Below are 19,981 nucleotides of genomic sequence, written 5' to 3' on the forward strand. Positions count from 1 at the left end.
TGGGTGCCTTTGTTTGCATCAGCGGTGCTTTTTAAATGAGACTGATTTAAATTCTTTGATTTTAGAAGGGTTGTGGATTCTTTCAAGTCAATCGGTTGGAAGTGACCATTAGGTATCAGGCCGGTTAATGCTTATGCGGTGACCAGCCACGAGGTTAGAAGTGACCAGCGCCATGAAGACAGGTGTCGAAGCTGGTCCACGAATATTCAAAATCCCAAAAGTTGGTGATTTCTGGAGACAAAACTGATCACAAAGCGATTACTTTTCGGATGATATCCATCGATACTTTGAAGGTTACATTCATCAGGACTGTTGTTCTAAATACCCAAGAGGTGTTTTTTCAGTTAAGTTTTGAAGGAAACAGTTGGGAATGCCCCAGTTGGCGGACTTTGCTTTGTTGCAAGGAGCGCAGATCAAAGTGAGGCTATGAGGGGCTGGGCCGCCACGGTCGTCTGTTTGTCTGTCCGATGACTTTTTATTGCCTTTCACACCTGTCGCCACTTTGAGCCATAAAGCACTTTTTCCTTTGTACTCAAATGCATAATTGACGAGTGCGCATGTAAATCCGCAAATGACCTTTTATTAGACCAAGACACAGATTCCAAGTATACATCAGTACCAATCACTCAGTTCAATGTATGGTAGTTATTTACGTTTTCCACCCGAGCCTACCTCTCCCAAAAATTGAATGAAACATCCACTAGTCAACCAGAAAGACAGGACATAATGCACCCAAATTACAGTCAACCAACTCCAACGACAAAAAAAAACTGTAGTGAGCAATCTGAATGTGCATCAGAACAACAAAATAATGAAGTGCAAAATTCTTTGGAAGCTGGAAATAAAGTGTGTTCTTCAATAAGATATAAATAAGTTATAAAACAGAAGCTATCAAACGGACAGCAGAGACAGACTTTTGAGGAAACAAAGGCAAGACGATTATTTAGAACTCCAAGTAGGCGATGTTTCGGAACCACATCCACACACGCAAACATTTGTAGTCACTTTAAGGATTGCCATTTTGCTCGGACATGCTTAATACCGGTATTCGTAGGCCGTCCACTGTTTGTTCCATCCCAAATGACACCTGGTAAAAATCAGAGGTGACAGGTACCTCCAATGTTCATAGCGTGCCAGCGATGCCTTCACGTTGTCCTGAAATGTCCAGAAAAGATGTCCCACTTCTCATGGAATACCGGACTTTTGTCCTCTGCGGCGCTTCTTCTCATAAATTGAAGATGTCAAAAAAACACTTGACTGAGGGGAAAAAAGCAAATCAACGCTCGCAGAAATGCACGTCACATTTGATCGGTCGTCATCTACTTGGACGCGTCGTCAGACGTTGCGGTGAGGTGAGCCTCGCCGAACGCTGCTCACTTCTTCCTCTGAAAAACGTTGGCCAACATGGCGCCCGATGTGGTCAGCTGACCCATCTTGCTCAGGAACTTGGTCTTGGCATCCTCGCCCACCAAACTGGATGCGATGGACACGGAGCTACAAACCACAACAAGAAAAGCAGAGTCAAGCTTCGCTTTGTAGCATATTTGCGTTGACCTACAATATCGTGACTGAATGTAAATATGAGCGCGCTGCAGCCTAAGTGCGTTGCGAGTGGCTAAGGACGCTCAATGGCCAGTACGGATGTTTTACGGTCAAACAGCTCAATTACTTCACCCTTTGGAAGGTGCGGTTACAAGCTTCTGCTACTGCCTCACTCATTACTGAAAACTACTGATCTTGTGTTTTCCTGCCTAAACTCAAAAGTGGACGAAAGTGATTTCAACAAAATAAAACAACTCATGCGTTGAAGACACGCGAGTGACACAAAATGTTGTTGGAATCTAATAATTGCATTTGTAATTTTTGATCATTTAAGTGTCCAACAAGGGGGCCAGAGTTCACAACAGCGATCTCTTTCTATGGTGGAAACATAAACCGAAACTGAACAACACAAGACAAGACCGTCATTCTTCTCACCCGTGCGCATCTCCCATTCCTCTGTTCTCCACCTTGAGCTCACATTCTTTCACCATCGAGCTCAGAATCACCTGGAGAAAAAAAAAAAAACATGACACACAGGGACGATGATGACGTTAGGGAGGGCTTTATTTGTATGTTAGTAGGTTCCTTAATAGGCGACGGACGGTCTGGAAAGAAATTCTCAAGACTCAAGAGGCAGCTGATTATTAGTCACCTTGGGAAAAAGGCTCACATGAAAAGGACCCGCGTGAGATTTGGAGACACAAATAAAACGCAGTAGGCGTTTTGATGCACTTCAGGTGGAGTGTCAGAGGGTCACCACTTGACCGTGTGGAAAGTTGAATGTGCGTGTGAGCCGTCTACGGACCTCGTGCTCTGGGGAGAGCTGCTCCATGTCGGCCCGGAGACACCTGAGGCCCGGCAGGAAGTGGTTGATCATCACCTCCTCAGATATGACTGTGCGTGTGAGGTTAAGGACCGGGGGATCTCATTTTTTTCCAGACTTCCTCACCATTTATGACAGCAAAATACGATTCGGGATGCGGGATATTTATCGGCCCGCTATTTCATTAGCGTCACTTTCATCCGTCTGATACTGCCAAATTAGGACAATTAACTCATTCAGTACCAGCCAATTCTGGACCAAGTCTGAAAAGACGTTTAAAAACGTCTTTGGGAGTGAATGAGTTAAATTAAGCCGATGTTGAAAGCCGCATTGAAAAACACTAGCATAGAAGCAACTTTTAAAACAATATTACTCATAAACATTGAAACTCTGAGTTTAACATTTTCATGAGCACACGGTCCCATTCACTTGAATGAGAGCCGCAGCCGAGGCTTAGTACGAGGGCGGGGCCGCTTCAGGTGGCCGCGCCTTTTCCTTTTTAACATGTTGAAGTTATGGACAACGGCTGCAAACAATCCATCATCACGACCGGCCGTCTGCGCCAGCGACACCAAGCGCGTGCAGAGAGAGATCCTCTACTTTTGTCCTGATGCGAATGTTCAATTTCAGAGGCTGAGGTGCTGATGAAAAGAGAGAGAGCAGTGGCGTGGGGAGGTCAAGCCTCTGAGGTTAGCACCATACATTTGAACTGGGCCTGCGCTGTGAAATGACAGCCTGACGATGACACCGCAGGAACGAACCTCTGACCGGTGGCGCTGCTGCCGATGTGCGCGCCGGGACGGGGTGGGGCTCCCAGGGGAGACGCGGCAGACAGAAGAGCGCGTGCGGCAAAGAGAGGTAGCGGGAGAACAGCAGGGAGGGACGTCGGGGCCGGAATGGAAAAGATATTGTGGGTAAACGGACCCGAGCGCCGAAGCCGATGTTCGCGTTTGCTATTCTCTCACGCTCTTGAAGCCTCCCTCCCTCATGCTCTCCTTTGCTTAACCAACCTTGTAATTACGTCTAGTCCCCAAAATAGGGAGGGGTTGGGTGCAAAGTTATTTTCTCTTTCTTTCGCTTGCTGCCAAACGACAGAAGACCGCCGCCAAAACACACACATCGCCGGACCACAAGCCGGGGGCCACGCTTGATGCGTGCCACGAGGATCAAGGGCACTATCAGACCAGCGCGGCTAAACGTGAAGTGACCCCAAACACGCAGCGGTGGCGATAAAGGATACAGCAGCAGGACAGGGCGCTGTAGGCCTCGAACAGCTGGGTGGCGATGTCGATCCTCTTGCTCTCCACCGCTTGGCTGTTGTTTGCCTGAGCCAGTTTGTGCAGGTGCGGCAGGACGACTGGACCAAGGAGCACAAACGGCGGGTGAACAACATTCTCTACATTGGTGGGATTTTCTTTTGTTATCATCGTTTCGCATACACTCGTCTCTGAAGCGAGGCTCGGCGTTGGGTCCGACGCGTCCGAAGGTCCTGATGATCTCCATATGCAAAGAGTGCTGATCTTGATACTGAGGGTCCTCCAGGAAAGATGCTAGCTGCATCTTGACACGCTCCAGCAGCTAAAAGGCACGCAAACAAACCATTGGCGTTTCTTCAAGCACGTCTCATTTTGCGGACCGTTCTGGAGACACTTTGGACTCCTTACCTCTTTCTGCGTCACGGTCTCCATAATGGTACCAAAGGCAGGAATTGTGGATATCCTCACAGAGCTAAACAGAGCAGGAGAGCGACATAAAAAGGTAGGGTGACTATTCGTAAGCAGTGTGCCGCGTCGTGTAGGTCTTGACCATTGCAATGGCAAACAATTCCATCGAAGACACCGACGCACCGAAACACACGACTCCGTGAGCAGAGGCTCTGAAATAATACAGATGATGTCATAATCAAAGCAGGCCTGAAAGAAACTGCTGATGCCAGCTGCATAAACTAAACATTTTCGACACATTCTGCTGATGGCTGCATGTTCAATTTTACAGCGTTTCTAACATTTTGCTGATCCGGTTGAGAAGTTAAATGTTTATGCGATTCATCATAAAAGGAAACGAAAACTCTCGCTCCCAGGCAGGTGCGACATCAATGAACATAAAAAGAATAACACTACGTTTAGAGCAGTTTGCTAACTCTGCTTACTTTAGACCCGAATGGAATCTATCATAAAAAGCACCACACTAAAATGCGACAAAATAAAAGAGAAGTCATGTCATTGCGCGTTCAGTTATGAATAATTGCAAGATATTACATCATGAGAAAAGAATTGTGACCGTATGAAGTAACATCTTGTCACGTTACCCACATGTTTCACAAACAATCATCTTTTATATCACGTTTTAGGAAATATCTAATATCAGAAATGTTGTTTTCGTGTGGTTCTAATACACGCATACTTTCTGAGGTAATAAGCGCTTTAAAAGCTCAAAATGTTTGAGGTATAACAACTCTTTGTTGATGTTGATGGGGGGGGGGGCGACATACGATTGTATATCATTTAAATAGCAAAAGATCAACTTGGAATGACCTCAATTCTATGAACCCTAATCATGTTGATTCATTGCGCTATGAAAAAAAAATGAAAATGTTTGATGAGTGTGCACCAGTAGAGAGAACCATATGATGAAACAGGCTGCATTCCAACAGTGCTATCGCTCACTTGCTCATCTTATTCTTTAAAATGTGGATGTGGCAAAATAAATTAATGAGCTCGGTCCATAGCCAATTAGTATTTCAGTCCGGCCAAGCTCAGTATTGAAGGCCGGATGTTGGCAGACTTCTTCCCCCTCATGATTCCGGTTGGGCAGGATGAGGCCATATTCGCTTAACATTCGCAGCCGCTGACTACGAGCGGTGAGCGCGACAAAAGACGCTTTTTGACACCGCTTGAATGCAGCCTGCAAGAAGAGTTCACAGGGAGGTGTTCTGTCGTCGATTGACTCACAATTCAGGCCCATTGCATAGAGTTATAAGGGCCGGAGCCGCCCGGCGGTCTACTAACGCTTCGCTCATACCTCGGAGAATCAACTGCAAACCCACCACAGAGATGAGAGGGGAGGAGGGGGCGGGGGGAGAAAGAGAAGGTCGGGGAGGTGATAACAGAAGATAGCAGGGATAAGACAAAAGAGAAAAAACGGGGAGAAAAAAAATGGAGAACGTCGCGGGTGAAAACCTGCCGCTAGCTGAGGGTTTGGTCAGGAGGAGGGCCTCAGCCTCAATGGAGTGGGGTGAGAGGAGATGCGACGCATGCGGGGCTTGCGCAATTAAGGCAGCGTGCAAACACACAAGCCAGACGAGTCATGTCAACTGACAGGATGATGAAAGACATTGCTCGGCCTGATCCTATGCAGGTGCAACTCCATACAAACGTTGCACGTTAATCCATAGCGTCATGATAAGAGATTACAGATTCACATCGTCGCTCCTGATAGGTTGACTGCTGCAGTGCGATGGCTGTCAGGCGTCAACGAGAAGGTGTGGGGGGGGGGGGGGGGGGGGGAGAGACGCTGCGCAGTTAACTGTTACTGTTGTTATTGCTGATCCACTTACATTTCAGGGTCGGAGGACAGTGTGATGAGAGCCGGCACCACTCTCTGAGCGACCAGCGTCTCATTCACCCCCTTCACCAACAGCTGTTCGGGTTGGACAGAGCCAGACGTGATGGACGTGAGGAAGGCGGTGCATGGGACAAGTGTAAGCGACACCGCCGTTAGATAGAGAGAAAATAATCAATAATATAGTGAAATAATGCAAAGAAAGAGGGAAAATCAAAAAACAAGGAGCAACAAACAGAAAGCAAGTGAGGCTCTTCCAAAGTCACGATTAACACCTCACAGAGAATATGGCGCAATATTGCACAAACGCTGTTACGCTAAGTGTTAATCCGTGGAGTTGGAGGACAGACTCCAGAAGCGGATCGAATCCACTCTGTGTTCCAAAATAGTGGACAATAACGAAATCTGATCCAGGATCTGTGGTTGACCGACACATTACAACACATAGTTATGTGGACAATGGCGGACTGCTACACAAAAGGGGATGGTGACAGTGAGGCGTGTGCGTGGAGAACGGGGAAGTACTTCACAATAAAATAAATAAATCAAGAGGGGGACAGAGATTCAGCTGAGCACTCCTCCTTCCACAAGTTTACATCAAGCGAGGCCCGATTCCACTGTTAGAACTGTACGGCACATCCTCACCAAATGCACACCGTTTTGGACAGGTAGATGCAATTTGTTACGGTTTCATTAAATAGCTTCGCTCAGCACTTCACTGCCAGAAGCCTGGCAAAAGTACAATTGAACTGCATTGGGGGAAAGGGGGTGGGGGGGGGGGGGGGCGGTAACAGGCAGCTACCTTTCAAAACAAATGCAGTATTAAGTTTCCTGAATGACCTGAAGTCCCGAAACTGTGAAGAACGCGAGTCCAATTTAATTAGACTTTCCAAAACTCTTTTGCTGACTTTGACATTTTACTGACTGATGCAGATATTTATGTGGTGAGGTTTGAGAGCAGTAAAATGCTTGAACAGAACTTGGAGGTGCTAAATACAGTGGAATCCAGGCACTCACTATCACGATCGGAGTTAGGTTTACAGCATTTGCGACTGTTGCGCAGCATGAAATGCAGTTTAAACAGCAGCAATCGCGAGCAAAGCAAGAACGCGTGCAGCAAAATGGCTTAGACTTGAATGGATTACTAAACATTTTGGGTGAAAATTACTTTTGCTTAAGTGTTACCAACAAACCAAAAGGCATGCATAGGGAGTTGCTAATCCACAATTGACACTTTTCTTAAGACTTTTTTTTTTCTTTCTTTACCTCAAACATCCGTGCTGAGGTGCAGCGGACCAATGCAGAGGTGTGGACTACTCCATACCAAAGAACAGTGAGCAGTAACTCATGGTACACTGGATTAGCACTGAAATCAACAAAATTCGGAGACATTTGAATTCCTGGGCAATCTGTCTGTGGGTGTGCAGGTGTCCGTCTCACCCCAGCTCCACAAAGGAAGCTTTCAGGCTGTCGAGAGGTGCGTGGGACAAAGACAGGGTTGTCATAACATCCTCTAAGAAACCCACCAACAACTTGCGGTCCTCTTCCTTTCGAGAGTATGACAAAAACACAGTACCGACTTAATGGTTCACTCGATTTGATGTGAAATGAAGTTTCCCCACCACTACACGACTTCGTGGCAAATAGAGTGGAAAAGACTGTCATGTTACCTGATTATAACAAGTCAGGACTCCCGTGGCGTAGATGGGGACGGTGGCTTTTGTAAGAAGACCGTTGCCAGATGAAGCATCTATTGAGGGCGAAACAGAAACAATCTAGGTCAAGAACTATTGAAAGAATCAGTTCCAAGTTGTCACGTCGTTCTGCTTAAAGAGGAACGATCAAGATAGCCTCGCTTTAATATGGCAGCAATTGCATTGTTCCACCCTTACCAACATTCTCTTCAGACAAGCGAAGAATCTCTTGGAATTGAGGTTTAACCTGCAAAATGTCATTGTGATCAACAAAAAACAAGCAATAACATGAATTAGAAAGACATGATATGGACTGATGAGATGCATCAACATCACCGAGGGCAAGTGCTTAAAACGCGACACGGTGAACTGAAAAGACTTAACAGGTCGGCATTTGGGGAAAGATCTGATTCACCTTGGTGTTGGTAAAAACTTTGCCAAAGGTTCGACAGAACCTCCAAAAAAAGCGCGAGAACTCATGAACGCAGGCGGACGAGGTCACGTTGATGCGACCCACGATCTCTATGAGCTGAGGAAGCCTTCAGAGGTAGCATAAAAAAAAGGAATGAATGAATTTGATGTCTGAATACGTTTACAGTGTGTGTGTGTGTGTGTGTGTGTGTGTGTGTGTGTGTGCGTCTCACAGCTGGTTGACCACCCAAAGCAAGCTTTCCCATCCGGTGGTCCCTTCATGCTCTAGTTGGTGGTCGTAGAGAAGGAGCAAGGCACTCAGCATCTCCCTGCTGCCGATGATGGTGGCCACATCCTGGAGGGGGGAAGCCGGCCTTGGAAAGCGAGTCACTACAATGGCAAATATACGCTAACAGCAACTGAACACAAAGCTGAAACAAGAAACCAACAGGCTGAAGTTTCATCCTGCACCCTCTATTGCAGGTATGTCTCCGTGGAGTTTGGCTCGGCTGGTGAAGGGCGCGTTCTGCAGCACCACAGCAAAAAGGGGAGGGGTCAGACTCTGCAGGGCTGACAGGAACACGTGCAGCTTGTGCTCATCCAGGCCATGTTCCCCCTGCTACAAAAACGGGGAAAAAGGACTATCAGAGCAGGAGTAAAGGAGTCCGCGTCAATCAACGGCAGGATAAAAAAAAAAAAAAAAGTGAGCATGTTACCACGCACCATGAAGAGCTTCTCTACACGTGCCAAGAGAGAAGGGATGAGTGACGTGTAAAGGGTTCCCAATTCTGTTGTCCAGGCAGCGAATGCGGGGATGAAGACCTGGTGGACGGCACTGACTACCCTCTCTGAAGGGTCGCCGAGTGAAAGCAGCATCAGCTCAAAACCCTGAAGAAAATGACACAAACCGGCAAAAGAAAAACAAAACAAACAAAATGAATTTTGAACACCGTTAGACAAATACCTTTGTCCAGATTGAATTAAATTAAAAGTAGTATTTGCAGTTCATGTTATTTTAAGGGTACGGTATATTTATCTGAAACCCAGAGGGAATGGAGAGGGCGAACAAAGCAAACCGTGGATTTTCCCCTGCAATTAAATACCTGGGGGTATTTGTCAGCATCATCTATGTAACCCATGATAATCCCAAGACTCTTGACTACAGCCTCTCTGACCATGTCAGCCTTGTCCTCGGCAAGCATTTGCTGCAACATGGACAACACAAGCGAACTTCGAATTTCCTTCTGTGGAAACAGAATCAAAAGCAGGCATTTTAATGTATGCATCCCCCCCCCCACCCCCCAAGTGTTCCATCAACTGTTATTCGCTTGATACAAAAGACAACATACAGGGAAGTACGGCGCTAAGGCTCCACAAGACTCTGCCACAAGAAGTCTTCTCTCTGGATATTTATGGTTAATCTGAAAAAGGAGTGTATGGGTGCATACAATTAGGACAGAGAAGAAGAGCAGGCAGAACACAACAGAGAAAGCAGAAAGGAAACAAAATTGACGAGCATCAATACGCTGACCCCGGCCGGATATGCAACCTCCAGTTGCGTTTCTCAGCCTACAAAATGGTAGGCTGCAGTTGTTGCCATGGAATTTTACTTTGTTTATCATAAATTTGTTGATGGTGCTAAAAAAAATGTATGCTGTTCTTTCTATATTCATTTATTCTCAAAAGCAAACGGTAACTTTTTAAAAATATTTTTGTTTTCGCCTACAATAATATTGCTCAAGTAAAATGGTGAACTGCTCATCAGTAGTTTCCTTTAAGCTTAACCTCACGCTCCGGTCATGAGTGGTGGCATTTCACTTCTGTAACGCCCCTGTTGCTACGTCGGTAGGCGACGACATTGCAGGTTGACGTCAACCCCCGAGCCCGCATCACTTAAGCGCAGGACAGCCAGATGGAGAAATCTGGGAAATCTATTTGCATGGCTATGTGACGCGTACCTGCTCCCAGCATTGCGGAAGAAGCTCTGCCTCAACACGCGTGGGACCCACGTGCCTCGCGAAGGCAACACATCCCGTCAAGATCATTTGTCTCGAAGAAAAACAGAAACAATACCGCATCAAATTCACAGATCTTGACACATTTGTGCAAGTACCTTCCACATGCATCACAGTGTGCACACCTCTGTTCATCATCTGGTCTCTTGATTAAGTTAAAAAGGATGTGAAGAAGCTGGTCTCTCTCTCTGGACTCTGGGTGAAGGCAGGCGGTACACAGGATGAGAGGGATCAGCTCCTGAAGCATAAAATGAAGAAAAAAGCGGAAGCTTGTCAATGACTTTCGAGTAAGGGACATGGAGGGAAATGGCAGTCAAGAAGCCATTCATAAAGGAGAGAAAATGGGCAGTTGGGGAAAATAAACACAGCCTTACGAGCAAACTGGAAAAACATGAACTCGCAGTACCTTAATGGTATTAGACTTTCTCATTTGTTGCGGTAATGTCTCCAAGAAGCCACCGACGTAACACCCTCGTTCCCTTGCTTAAAAAAACAAACAAACAAACAAACAAAAAACCTGCCCTTTCGAAGAGTTCAGACAGAGTCCATGGACCTTCCAGGCAGAACAAAAATCTCTATTTGATGCAAGGCTTCCATTGCCCAACCCGTGGTGAACCCGGGCATTCCCGCCACACACCCACACATACTCACCCACATACACAAACACACACACGCACACACATGCACACACACAAATTAGAGAGTGCATGCTTTGTTATAAATGTGTTTTTTTTTCCAGGAGCATATGATAGTTTTCCTGCCACCGCGCTGGAACAGTTCACAAAACCCCGGCACCCTTCTGGATGAATGGAGAGAATATGGGTCAAGATAGGCTAAAATGAGTCACACTGGCCCGGCCCAGTCAAAAAAACAAAAACAAAACAACCAACATTCATTTTAAGTGTTTCGTGACACATACACAAGACACAGAAAATAGCAATGAGCATCCATTTCAATCATGTTAATACCCTGGGCTTTTCAAATAGGATCCGCTGATAATTATTGAACGGCTTTTATGCAGCACAGAACCAAGTGCAAGTGTGTCTGGCAGCAGCTTGATTTATACAATCAAATTGGCACTCTCAATTATCACCTTATCAATGTTGCATGCATGTTCACCAAACAAGCATCTACATTTGATCTCAACCGTTTCATCTCTGCAAGTGGTTTTGAGGAGTTCTTGTTGCACAAAACAAATGAAGGAAAGCAGACGAGCATTTTATTGGGACAATGGTAGCACGTTAGAGAACATTCAAATGGGGAAAAAACATTTTCTTTAATGATTTACCAAGACTGATAAGTGTAGCCAGGTGGCCGGCAGTTTTTCAAAACAGCTTTGCTCCGTTTCAAACACCTTTTGTTCTTTAAGTGTCACAATCTAACAAATAAAGGTGTGTCTCCTCCTTGTAGAGGAAGGAGATTCGAGCTGCAACCGGTGTGTGTGTGTGTGTGTGTGTGTGCGTGCGTGCGTGTCATGGCTAATGGCTCTAACGGACTTCGTACAAAGTCCACGTGTCTCAAAACAGACCCCTCGGTGTTCTGATGCATGCTATTCTTGCACTTCGGTTTGTTGTTCTTGATTTCACAAAGAGATTAAATTCTCTTTAACTGTTGGTGGTTGACTAAAACAACACCACCGTGGCAATATATGCAAAGCAGGCCAAGTGTGAACAACTCCAACAAGACTGAGCCCCTATTGGGTTTCAACACTGGGTGCACAATTAATGTTCACAGTCATGTTGTGAACACAACCTGCCCGCATGCCTTTTGCGCAACAGCGCCAAAAATGTACATCAATTACACCGCAGAAAGCAAATAACATTCCTAAAACATCCGACGCATTAAAGCACGTTCTAGCCATCCATCCACCCATCCATTGTCCATACCAAAGGGCAGCACAGAAAATGTTTCTAATTATTCGTGTGAAAATGCTGTGAGTGAGGGTAGTTTTTAAACAAAATGATAAAAATAACTAAATAAAAACTTGAGTTGATTAAAACTGAAGCAAAGGGGATCATTGAGGGATACATTTGGTTTAAAATAGTGCCTAAAATGGCATCTTAGGACTGTAATTCTCATTCATTAATTTCCTACAATGCAAAATAATACATGACAGAGAAGACAATCAATAAGGCTGGCAAGCAGAGGTGGACAATGTATTCAATACATACAAACAAAAAGCAAGCACTGCTCATTCTTTTATTTTATTTTTTTAATGAAATCCTGAAACTCTTATTGGTGCTCATAGTGATATATTCTTATCACCTAGTAATAGAATGCACAATACATGCCAGAATCTTCAGGAAGGAGTTTCCAACCAAAAGCGATACGATCGTAAGTACTGTAATACCATGACTTATAAGCGCCTAAACTTCAGAATTTTTGGAGTAGCAAGCTGTCACTTGGTTGATGTTTTTGCTTTGTGTTGCACGCAAAAATTTGACTTAAGACACAGCGCCACTGGAGTCAAGTGAATATTAAAATGGAGCAACTAAAGTGGAAGCTTGATTCACTTTAAAGAATCCATCCATCCACTTTCAACATCGCTTCTCCTGAAGAGGGTTGCTGGAGTTGCTGGAGCCTATCCCTGCTGACTTCGGGCAAAAGGCGGAATAACCCCTCAACTGTTCGCCAGTCAGGAACAAGACACAAATGGAGACAAAGAACCATAATACACTGCCACATTCACACGGTCGCCGAGAGGGAACCGCTCCCACGCTGCCCGCACACGAGTCGGCGAGTGTACCACTACATCATCAGCAAAATTTTCAAGAAGAAAAAAAAAATGCATTATTTAAATTGGATTTCAATTTGTCAATCATGGTAGCGCAAAAATTTCAGATTGCGACCTTCACCAGTTCCACCCTTACTTGCCAGACTGCAATTGTAGCCAGCATGCGATATGGCTTTTTTGGGGTTGTGTGAGGGACCGTGCAGATGAGCGTGTGAAGGACTCACCTGGCAAAGATGTGCAACCATTCTCTAGAGGAGAGGCATGCACCAGAGTGAGAGAATGAGTGAGACGATAAAGAGAAGAAGAAAAAGAAAGCCAGTGAAGGCAAATGGAGCGCAAACATGAATGGTGGACAACGCAGTTGAGGCAGAATGAATTGGGACGCCTGTGTGATAAACACTTAATAGATGGACACACATCAGCAAGGGTATATCCATAGTTTCCATTCGTGTGCATACTTTAGTTGGGTATCGATCAATAAGCAGAAAGGTAGTAATGACATATTTATGTTTGAGGCATGTGATTATCAGAATTAAATAACTCAAAACTGGGCTGAAATAGCGGTATGTGTGTGCGTGTGTATGGGTGTGTGTGTTGTTTCTTATTGAATATTTCAATTACATGTGATGGTAGATTTTGGATTTTCATCGGCTGTAAAATATAATCTTCAAAATTTTACATATTAAAAAAAGCCCCACCAAGATCATTCGCTGCTGTGTGCCTATCTATTTCACAATAAAAAGAAAGCATGGTGTTATGATGATTAAAAAGGGGGCGTGGGGGGAGGACAAAAATGAGCAGGTGGACCAGGCTTTACCTCTCTTTTAGCTAGGAGGACATTTGGGACGATATGAGGAAGGCAGCGACCCAGCATTAACATCACACTCTCCTCGCTCTCTGCGATACGAGACACCTGAAGATGAGAGCAATGTTAAACTGAGTTTACATGGAATACTGGATCTGCATCAAAACGTGTGTGTCTGTATTAACCTCTGCCCCCAGGCGACTGTCTGAGCACATTCGGCAGAAGGATAGCAGAGCTTGCTGGAATGCCGGGGATAACTTTCTGGGTTAGCACAAATATGAAAAGACCCAAACCAATTACTGGTGCATTCAGTCTGTGTTCCACAAAAAAAAAAAAAAACATGATAAATGACTGCATCAAAACGATTGCCTGCGATGAATTTCTTCAAGCTGCACGTCTGAATACATGTAAACAACTCTCGCCATCTAGTGGTTACAGTTAGACACACAGCAGTTGCTCTGCAAGTCAGTACAGCGTGGGCTCACTTGAGGAAGGTTCTGGACTTGTTTGCATAGCGGCGGAAGAACACGTCGTCATGTGGCACAAGAAGGCATGTGCAGTTGCTGCCATACTCAATGTTTTTCATTCGTTGGTTTTACATGTTTTATCATGTCGCTGGAGGAACGCAACCGATGCCATCTCTCTATGCTGTGTCATATTTATAGATGAGCATGTAGCAAACATGTATATAGAGGAGTATATCGCATATACAGTATTTTATTGCATTAGAGCTTTCTGTATCTATTAACAACCACTCACCTGTTTGGCTGATCAAAATGTGCAGGAGGCCGACTTTTAAGCTTATTTTGAGACTGTGCCGTGTTCTGCGTTAAGGGAGGCTCACTTTGAGGCTCTGATACACCCCGGATGTCCAGGCACTGTCCGTTATCTGTGCGGGGCTGAGGACAGGGCATACATGGATTCAATGTGCTTAGGGCCTTTCTAAAACATAGCGAAAGGCTTCGGTCGCTTAAATTCAGTCTGGGAAATTTAAAATGACTTTACCACAGAGGGTGGGTTAGCTGAGGAAGTGATGGCGGTGCAAGAGGATGCGGGATTTGATGTATTCTGCGAGCTATGGCCAAGAGTGGCCGGAGGTGGGGAGGAGACCGTCTGCTTCAATGTCTGGATCTCACTGTGGGGGGAAGGAGACTCTGGATGACGGTTACTTATAACACACTCATAAAACAGAATGTTCCGATGTAGTGAGGCAAACTGGTGCAAAATGCAATTAAGCCTTCAGCTCGAGTTGAGCTGTGGTATCACTTCTAAATAATTCCCTGAAACCAATTCCTATTCGGAAAGGGTTTTGGCACCATTATGTGATATCTTGGAACAGTATTTGAAGAGCTGAATAGGGTCCAAAAAAACTTCAATCGTTGTATAGGTGGATAGCAAACCAAATGTGTTTTGACCATTTAAGATGAAGAGTCATATAATCGCTATGAAGTTGGGAGTCAAATGAATATACACAAAGTGACAAACCTCTGAAGTGTCTTCATCTGCTCAGCTAGACTCTCCTTTTCATTGTTGAGTAGACTGATTTGGTACTCTAACTCTTGGACGATCTCTGCCTGTTGCTGTATGAAAGGAATAGAATAGACTCAATAGACAACATAGAGACAGAAACAAAGGATACTTTTTTCCCTCCTCTTGTTACCTTGTGTAACTGAAGGGGGCAAACGATCAAACGAACCTGTTGTGAGAGGTCAGGCTTCCATGGGGGATCTTGCGCTGCACAGTGTCCAGCGAGATCGCCGAAATCTGCTCCGACTGCTACGTCAACCACGTCCCTTGTTGGAGGAAGTGAGGAACCGCAATTTCTGTAGAGCTGCAACAGGTCAGGAGGCTTTGGGATGTTGAGGCCAACGTCATCCCAAAGCTCAAAATCCTGGAAACAAATTAAAACATTAAAACAATGGAAATAGAAGTTATAATATGCTAGTGAAATGAATAAATATGACCGGTCATTAAAGCTCTCTTAAAAAGGTGGCTCTTGAGCCTTCAGCAGCGTTGTGCTGTCCATTCTGAATTATCCCTATGAACTGATGGAGAGGATCCACAACTCAAACTTAAATTAGGATTAAAGCATTAAATATTTGAAAAAACATATATTTTGGTGTTCAGTGAACATATAGCAGGCATTTAATGTAAAATTCATCATTTTCCAAAGAAGAAAACGGTTCTTGGGTTCTCCGGGGTTAAATAACAAATGTTTTTGTGCAAGAAAGAACTGTACCTGATCATCATTTTCGTCTGAGAAGGTGATGGATGAGAGTTTGTATTCGTTTTTCAAGAGATACTCATTCACAAGGAAGTTTAAGGCTCTTTTCTCCAGCGGGCGTAGCGGCTCCTGAGGCAGAGAGGAAAGAAGCTACAGTATTAAACGCTGCGGAGGTTCACCAGACTTTAAAGACAAATTCGCAATGTCTTAATCACTGCGAACAGAGGAGAAGATTTTAACCGTGCCAACCTTCAAAGATCCCCACCTGAATTTCAGGGCTTGATTTGAAGTTCTTTCTCTCCTGAGAGGGCACTTCGTTCTCTGTGGGAAAGAAAAAAAAAGGTTGTGTGTGTGTGATGAGTTCAAATGGAGGCTCAACAGTATTCGGGAATTCTCTCTCGAAGAAAAGCAGAAAAAGTGACAGAGAAGGGCTCGGGTGGAAAAGTTTATTTTAGAGTGCGCCACACCTGCTGCCTGAGTCAAGTTGGCGCGCAGAGCCTGAATGGTCTCCTTTGCTTTCCGTAGCTCAAACTCCAGCACTGGACAGAGTGACAGCACGGGCACACACACGCACACATTCACGCACGCGTACACAGGTATTGCATCCAAACAAAGACAGGGAACAAACAAATAAAACAAAGATGGGAGTGAAGAACACAGCAAATATATTCAGAGTCTAGAAATAAAACAACACAAGAGGGTGCATGCAAATCATGGATCTGAGAAACACATGCAGCAGAGGATCATGGAATAAAGCAAACAAAGATTGATGTCAATTAGAGGAAACCCTTACCCCCAGGCCACTGTTTTGTTTTTGTTTTTTTTCATTAGTCTTCTCAACCAATGACAAAAGTACAGTCCAGTTAATAAAGTGAAGCTAGTGGGATTTTAACATTTCAATTTGTTGCAGCTGTCTGACAAAGGATTTCCCGTGCAGAAGGCTCAATTACAGCATATTAGACTCCACTCCCCATCAAAAGTTAGAGGTCACCCAGACAATTTCATGTTTTTGACAAAAACACACCATTAAATGCACTACAGTCCGAAAGGTTGGAGGCATTTAAAAATGTCTCAAATGATCCCGAAACTTATGTTCTGATAAACTAGTGCTATACTTAAAAAAAAGAAGCTTTTTAACTGACATATTTAGACATCAACAGGCAAGGTTAGACTTTAATGACAAATGAGAGGAAAAGCACGTTTGATGTCTTTCTCATCCAGAAGAAATACATACATTAGGATCAATCATTAGTTACAAAAATAGAAAGAAAGAAAGAAACAGTGAAGGTAGGTGAAAGCACACAACGTTGTTTTGATTGAAAAAAAGAGAGAGATAAAACACAGCAAAGGTTAAGTGATGGAGTGGAAATGCATTGATATGCATTGTGGTGCACTGATCACCTGCAACGACGCAAAACAATCTGTTGACAGTGCTTTTTATTCACATAATCCAAAAGATTAAAAAAGCAATGTTTGAAAAAAGAAGTTTTTTTTTTAAATAGGTTCCATCTTGGATCTGATGTCTAGATGGTTAAGGTGTAACTAATAATGTGGTCAGAGCATACGATGTTGAGTCATTGCTACACAAAGCAAATGAATGTAACACCATCATGAAGACCCATCATTGCAGGTCATGAGTGCACCGGATGCAATCCAAATTCAACACAAAACTCAATCCACAGGAATGGGAAGGGGGAAGAATGAAACAAATAACGAGTTTGGATGGAGTGTCTTGTCCAGTATTGACCAACTGGGGTTTGATCAACGTCAGGAGAAAGCCCGAGAAGCCCGAGTCAGATAGCTGTGGGCGCCCATATTTACAAAGAGGGTAGGTGGAAGTAGAAGGGACAAGGTGGCGGCGTTATGGGTGGAAACCATTTGGGAAATGCAACCAATTACCGTCAAAAATAAACATCTCTGCTGCATGCTTTTTAATAAGCACTCAAACTGTGTCATGGAGCTGTCAGCTTTCCATCCACAATCCTGCAACCTTCGATGCACAAACTACCCATTAGGATGACCTCAAAATACAGGCGTTAGCTGGAAAACAATTAAAAGGCTGGATCACGCCAGCTGCAATGATATTGACGCTTACCGGTTTTTATTTGCGAACCAAAGACAGATTCACTCATCATACAAAACATTTGCACCTCGCCAAGCCGCGTGTATTCTCACAGCTCGGCTTTAAAGCAGTCACTGGTGCTTGCGAGTCACACTCATCTGTTACACCAGCCATGAGGATAGAAAGTGTCACGATGGAGCCGTATTGGGAGTTAGGCAAAGCTCCTGTACCAAAAATACCACCTAGAGACTCAATAAAATCAAAACGTACACTTCGACTGAGCTCAAGAAAAAAAAACATCATAATTTTTAACTGCTTTCTTATGAGTAATTCGTGACACTGGTGATAAAAGTGAAGTTGATACGCAAATGAGGATGCTTGGGCAGAAGGCCTTTTAATATGTGTTTATTTGAGCTTTTTTTGCAATTGTAGTCTAAATTGATTTCACAATTTGGCAGCAACGGAACAGAAGATGCAGTGAATTCACTGTGATGTGGCCCTTGGCTCCGGGTTGTGACAGCAAAGGTTCATCTTACCTGCCACCCGCTCGTCTGATTCTCGATTGCCATCATCGGAGTACCGGGCAAAATCCAGAGAGTCCAAGGTGCTGATGCTGCCTGCTCGATCTATATCCAAAGAGAAACACAGACAGAGAGAAGTGAAAATCTAAATCACTGACGGAAACGAAACCGACGGGGATGTGTCCGTGTCCCCAGTGCCCGCGGTGTAATGCTTCTCGTGGAGAATCATTTTCAAGATCCATTTTGCTTTGTTTTGTTGCTGTACTGACATGTTCAGGTCTGGCAACATCTATCGATGCCAGCGACATATCGTGCTAGGTAGAACAATTATCGTTCTCACAAAGGCTGAAAATAAATGTACATTTATGTATCGCCTTGCTGCCATTAAAACAATCAATAATCGCTGAACGACATTTCGCACTGTGTACAATAAATCGTCAGTCATTTCCGTATACAGAATATACTTTTGTGACATCTATATTTGGCGGTGTAGTGTGAAATAAGTGCAATAGACTGTGGTTCAAGTGCTGTAGCTGTACATTGACACTTTGTAGTCCCAAGTCTTGATATCTGACCTCACGGTGTCTCAGAGTAAAATAAAACGTTGCTTTTATTTGTAGAGTTCAAAGCGGATTAAATGGTGATTATCACGGCGTTGTCACGGGTTTATCACTTGGTACTGCATTATTACATAGCCGTGTGCGCTTCAGTATGACTGCAGCTTTCAGGGGCAGGTGTAGACCGCGGGCATCTCACGCGAGACTGGGTCCAAGATCGACATTAAAAGCTAAATGCTAGCTTGTGGCGTGGTGTGCTTTAGAATTTAACACAGGAGGCTAACGGCAAGTACTGAGCGAGCATCGTCCAGCTACTTACTCAAAGGTCCACCGGGTCCAGTTCCCTGATCTTTGGCGGGTGGCGTACCGCTCTGACGTTCGAAATTACCCGGGTTGGAGAAATAATCCCTCAACCTCGGGAGCTCCCTGCCCGATTCCAACAGTTCGGTGTGAAACTCTAGGGCCGTGAGGATGTATTGGTCACGCAATAGCTGAGCGGCGATGACATCCACCGACACTCGCGACTCGACGTTGACAGCCATAGCGGCGGTGGCCGCGGAAGGGACCGAGATGCCTTCGCCGTTCGGACTCGTTCGGTTGCTGGATAGCAGCAGAGTCGGAGGCTCGGCGTCCGCGGGCGGGGAAAAGGGGATGCCCGGCGGCGGTCCCGGTGCCCCGTCACTCGGGCTGCGTTCCGTGTCAACTGTTTCGTTGGGTCGCCGTTCACTCTCCTCTTCTGAATCACTTAGATTAAACGGGTTCACCGACGCCATGTTTGCACGATATAAATCTTTAGCTATCTAAAATAAGCTAATCAGACCTGCTTCCTGAATGGTTGTCAAGCTAGCTGAGATGGGATTGGTAGGATACCAAACGTCACGTGACATCTGTTGACCTTTTCCCACAGCAAATTATTGACAGGCTAAAATAAAAAGTATCGTTCCATAACACTGGATTTTGATATTAGGAACCAGGAGTAAAATATGACGTTTCAGCAAAAAGCCTTTGACGATCGTCTGAGCGTGGCTGTCT

At 44.8% G+C, this 19,981-nt stretch overlaps 1 protein-coding gene across 4 annotated transcripts; it reads right to left on the bottom strand.

The window, feature by feature from the left end:
• Positions 1-560: 560 nt before the first annotated feature.
• relch (RAB11 binding and LisH domain, coiled-coil and HEAT repeat containing) lies at positions 561-19,817 on the bottom strand. Of its 4 annotated transcripts, XM_086101410.1 has the most exons (31): positions 19,269-19,817; positions 18,408-18,497; positions 16,277-16,348; positions 16,075-16,130; positions 15,825-15,938; positions 15,282-15,476; positions 15,071-15,165; positions 14,591-14,720; positions 14,345-14,484; positions 13,771-13,846; positions 13,598-13,693; positions 13,005-13,028; positions 10,172-10,284; positions 9,990-10,080; positions 9,381-9,452; positions 9,135-9,275; positions 8,755-8,919; positions 8,503-8,650; positions 8,265-8,421; positions 8,036-8,159; positions 7,819-7,867; positions 7,597-7,676; positions 7,367-7,473; positions 7,193-7,292; positions 5,922-6,004; positions 4,030-4,093; positions 3,805-3,943; positions 3,606-3,722; positions 2,348-2,436; positions 1,978-2,048; positions 561-1,494 (listed from the first exon to the last, which is right to left on the bottom strand). In XM_086101410.1, the coding sequence occupies exons 1-31, from the start codon at positions 19,720-19,722 to the stop codon at positions 1,374-1,376; spliced, it is 3,573 nt and encodes a 1,190-aa protein (XP_085957536.1). In that variant the 5' UTR covers positions 19,723-19,817; the 3' UTR covers positions 561-1,373. The 4 variants fall into 4 exon arrangements, with proteins under 4 accessions (XP_085957536.1, XP_085957538.1, XP_085957537.1 ...); XM_086101412.1 differs by lacking the exon at positions 16,277-16,348; XM_086101411.1 differs by lacking the exon at positions 13,005-13,028.
• Between the last annotated feature and the right edge of the window lie 164 nt (positions 19,818-19,981).

The sequence above is a fragment of the Hippocampus guttulatus genome, chromosome 21 (assembly GCF_054856545.1).
Source record: "Hippocampus guttulatus isolate MCC_2025c chromosome 21, RoL_Hgut_1.0, whole genome shotgun sequence".
Classification (NCBI taxonomy): domain Eukaryota; kingdom Metazoa; phylum Chordata; class Actinopteri; order Syngnathiformes; family Syngnathidae; genus Hippocampus; species Hippocampus guttulatus.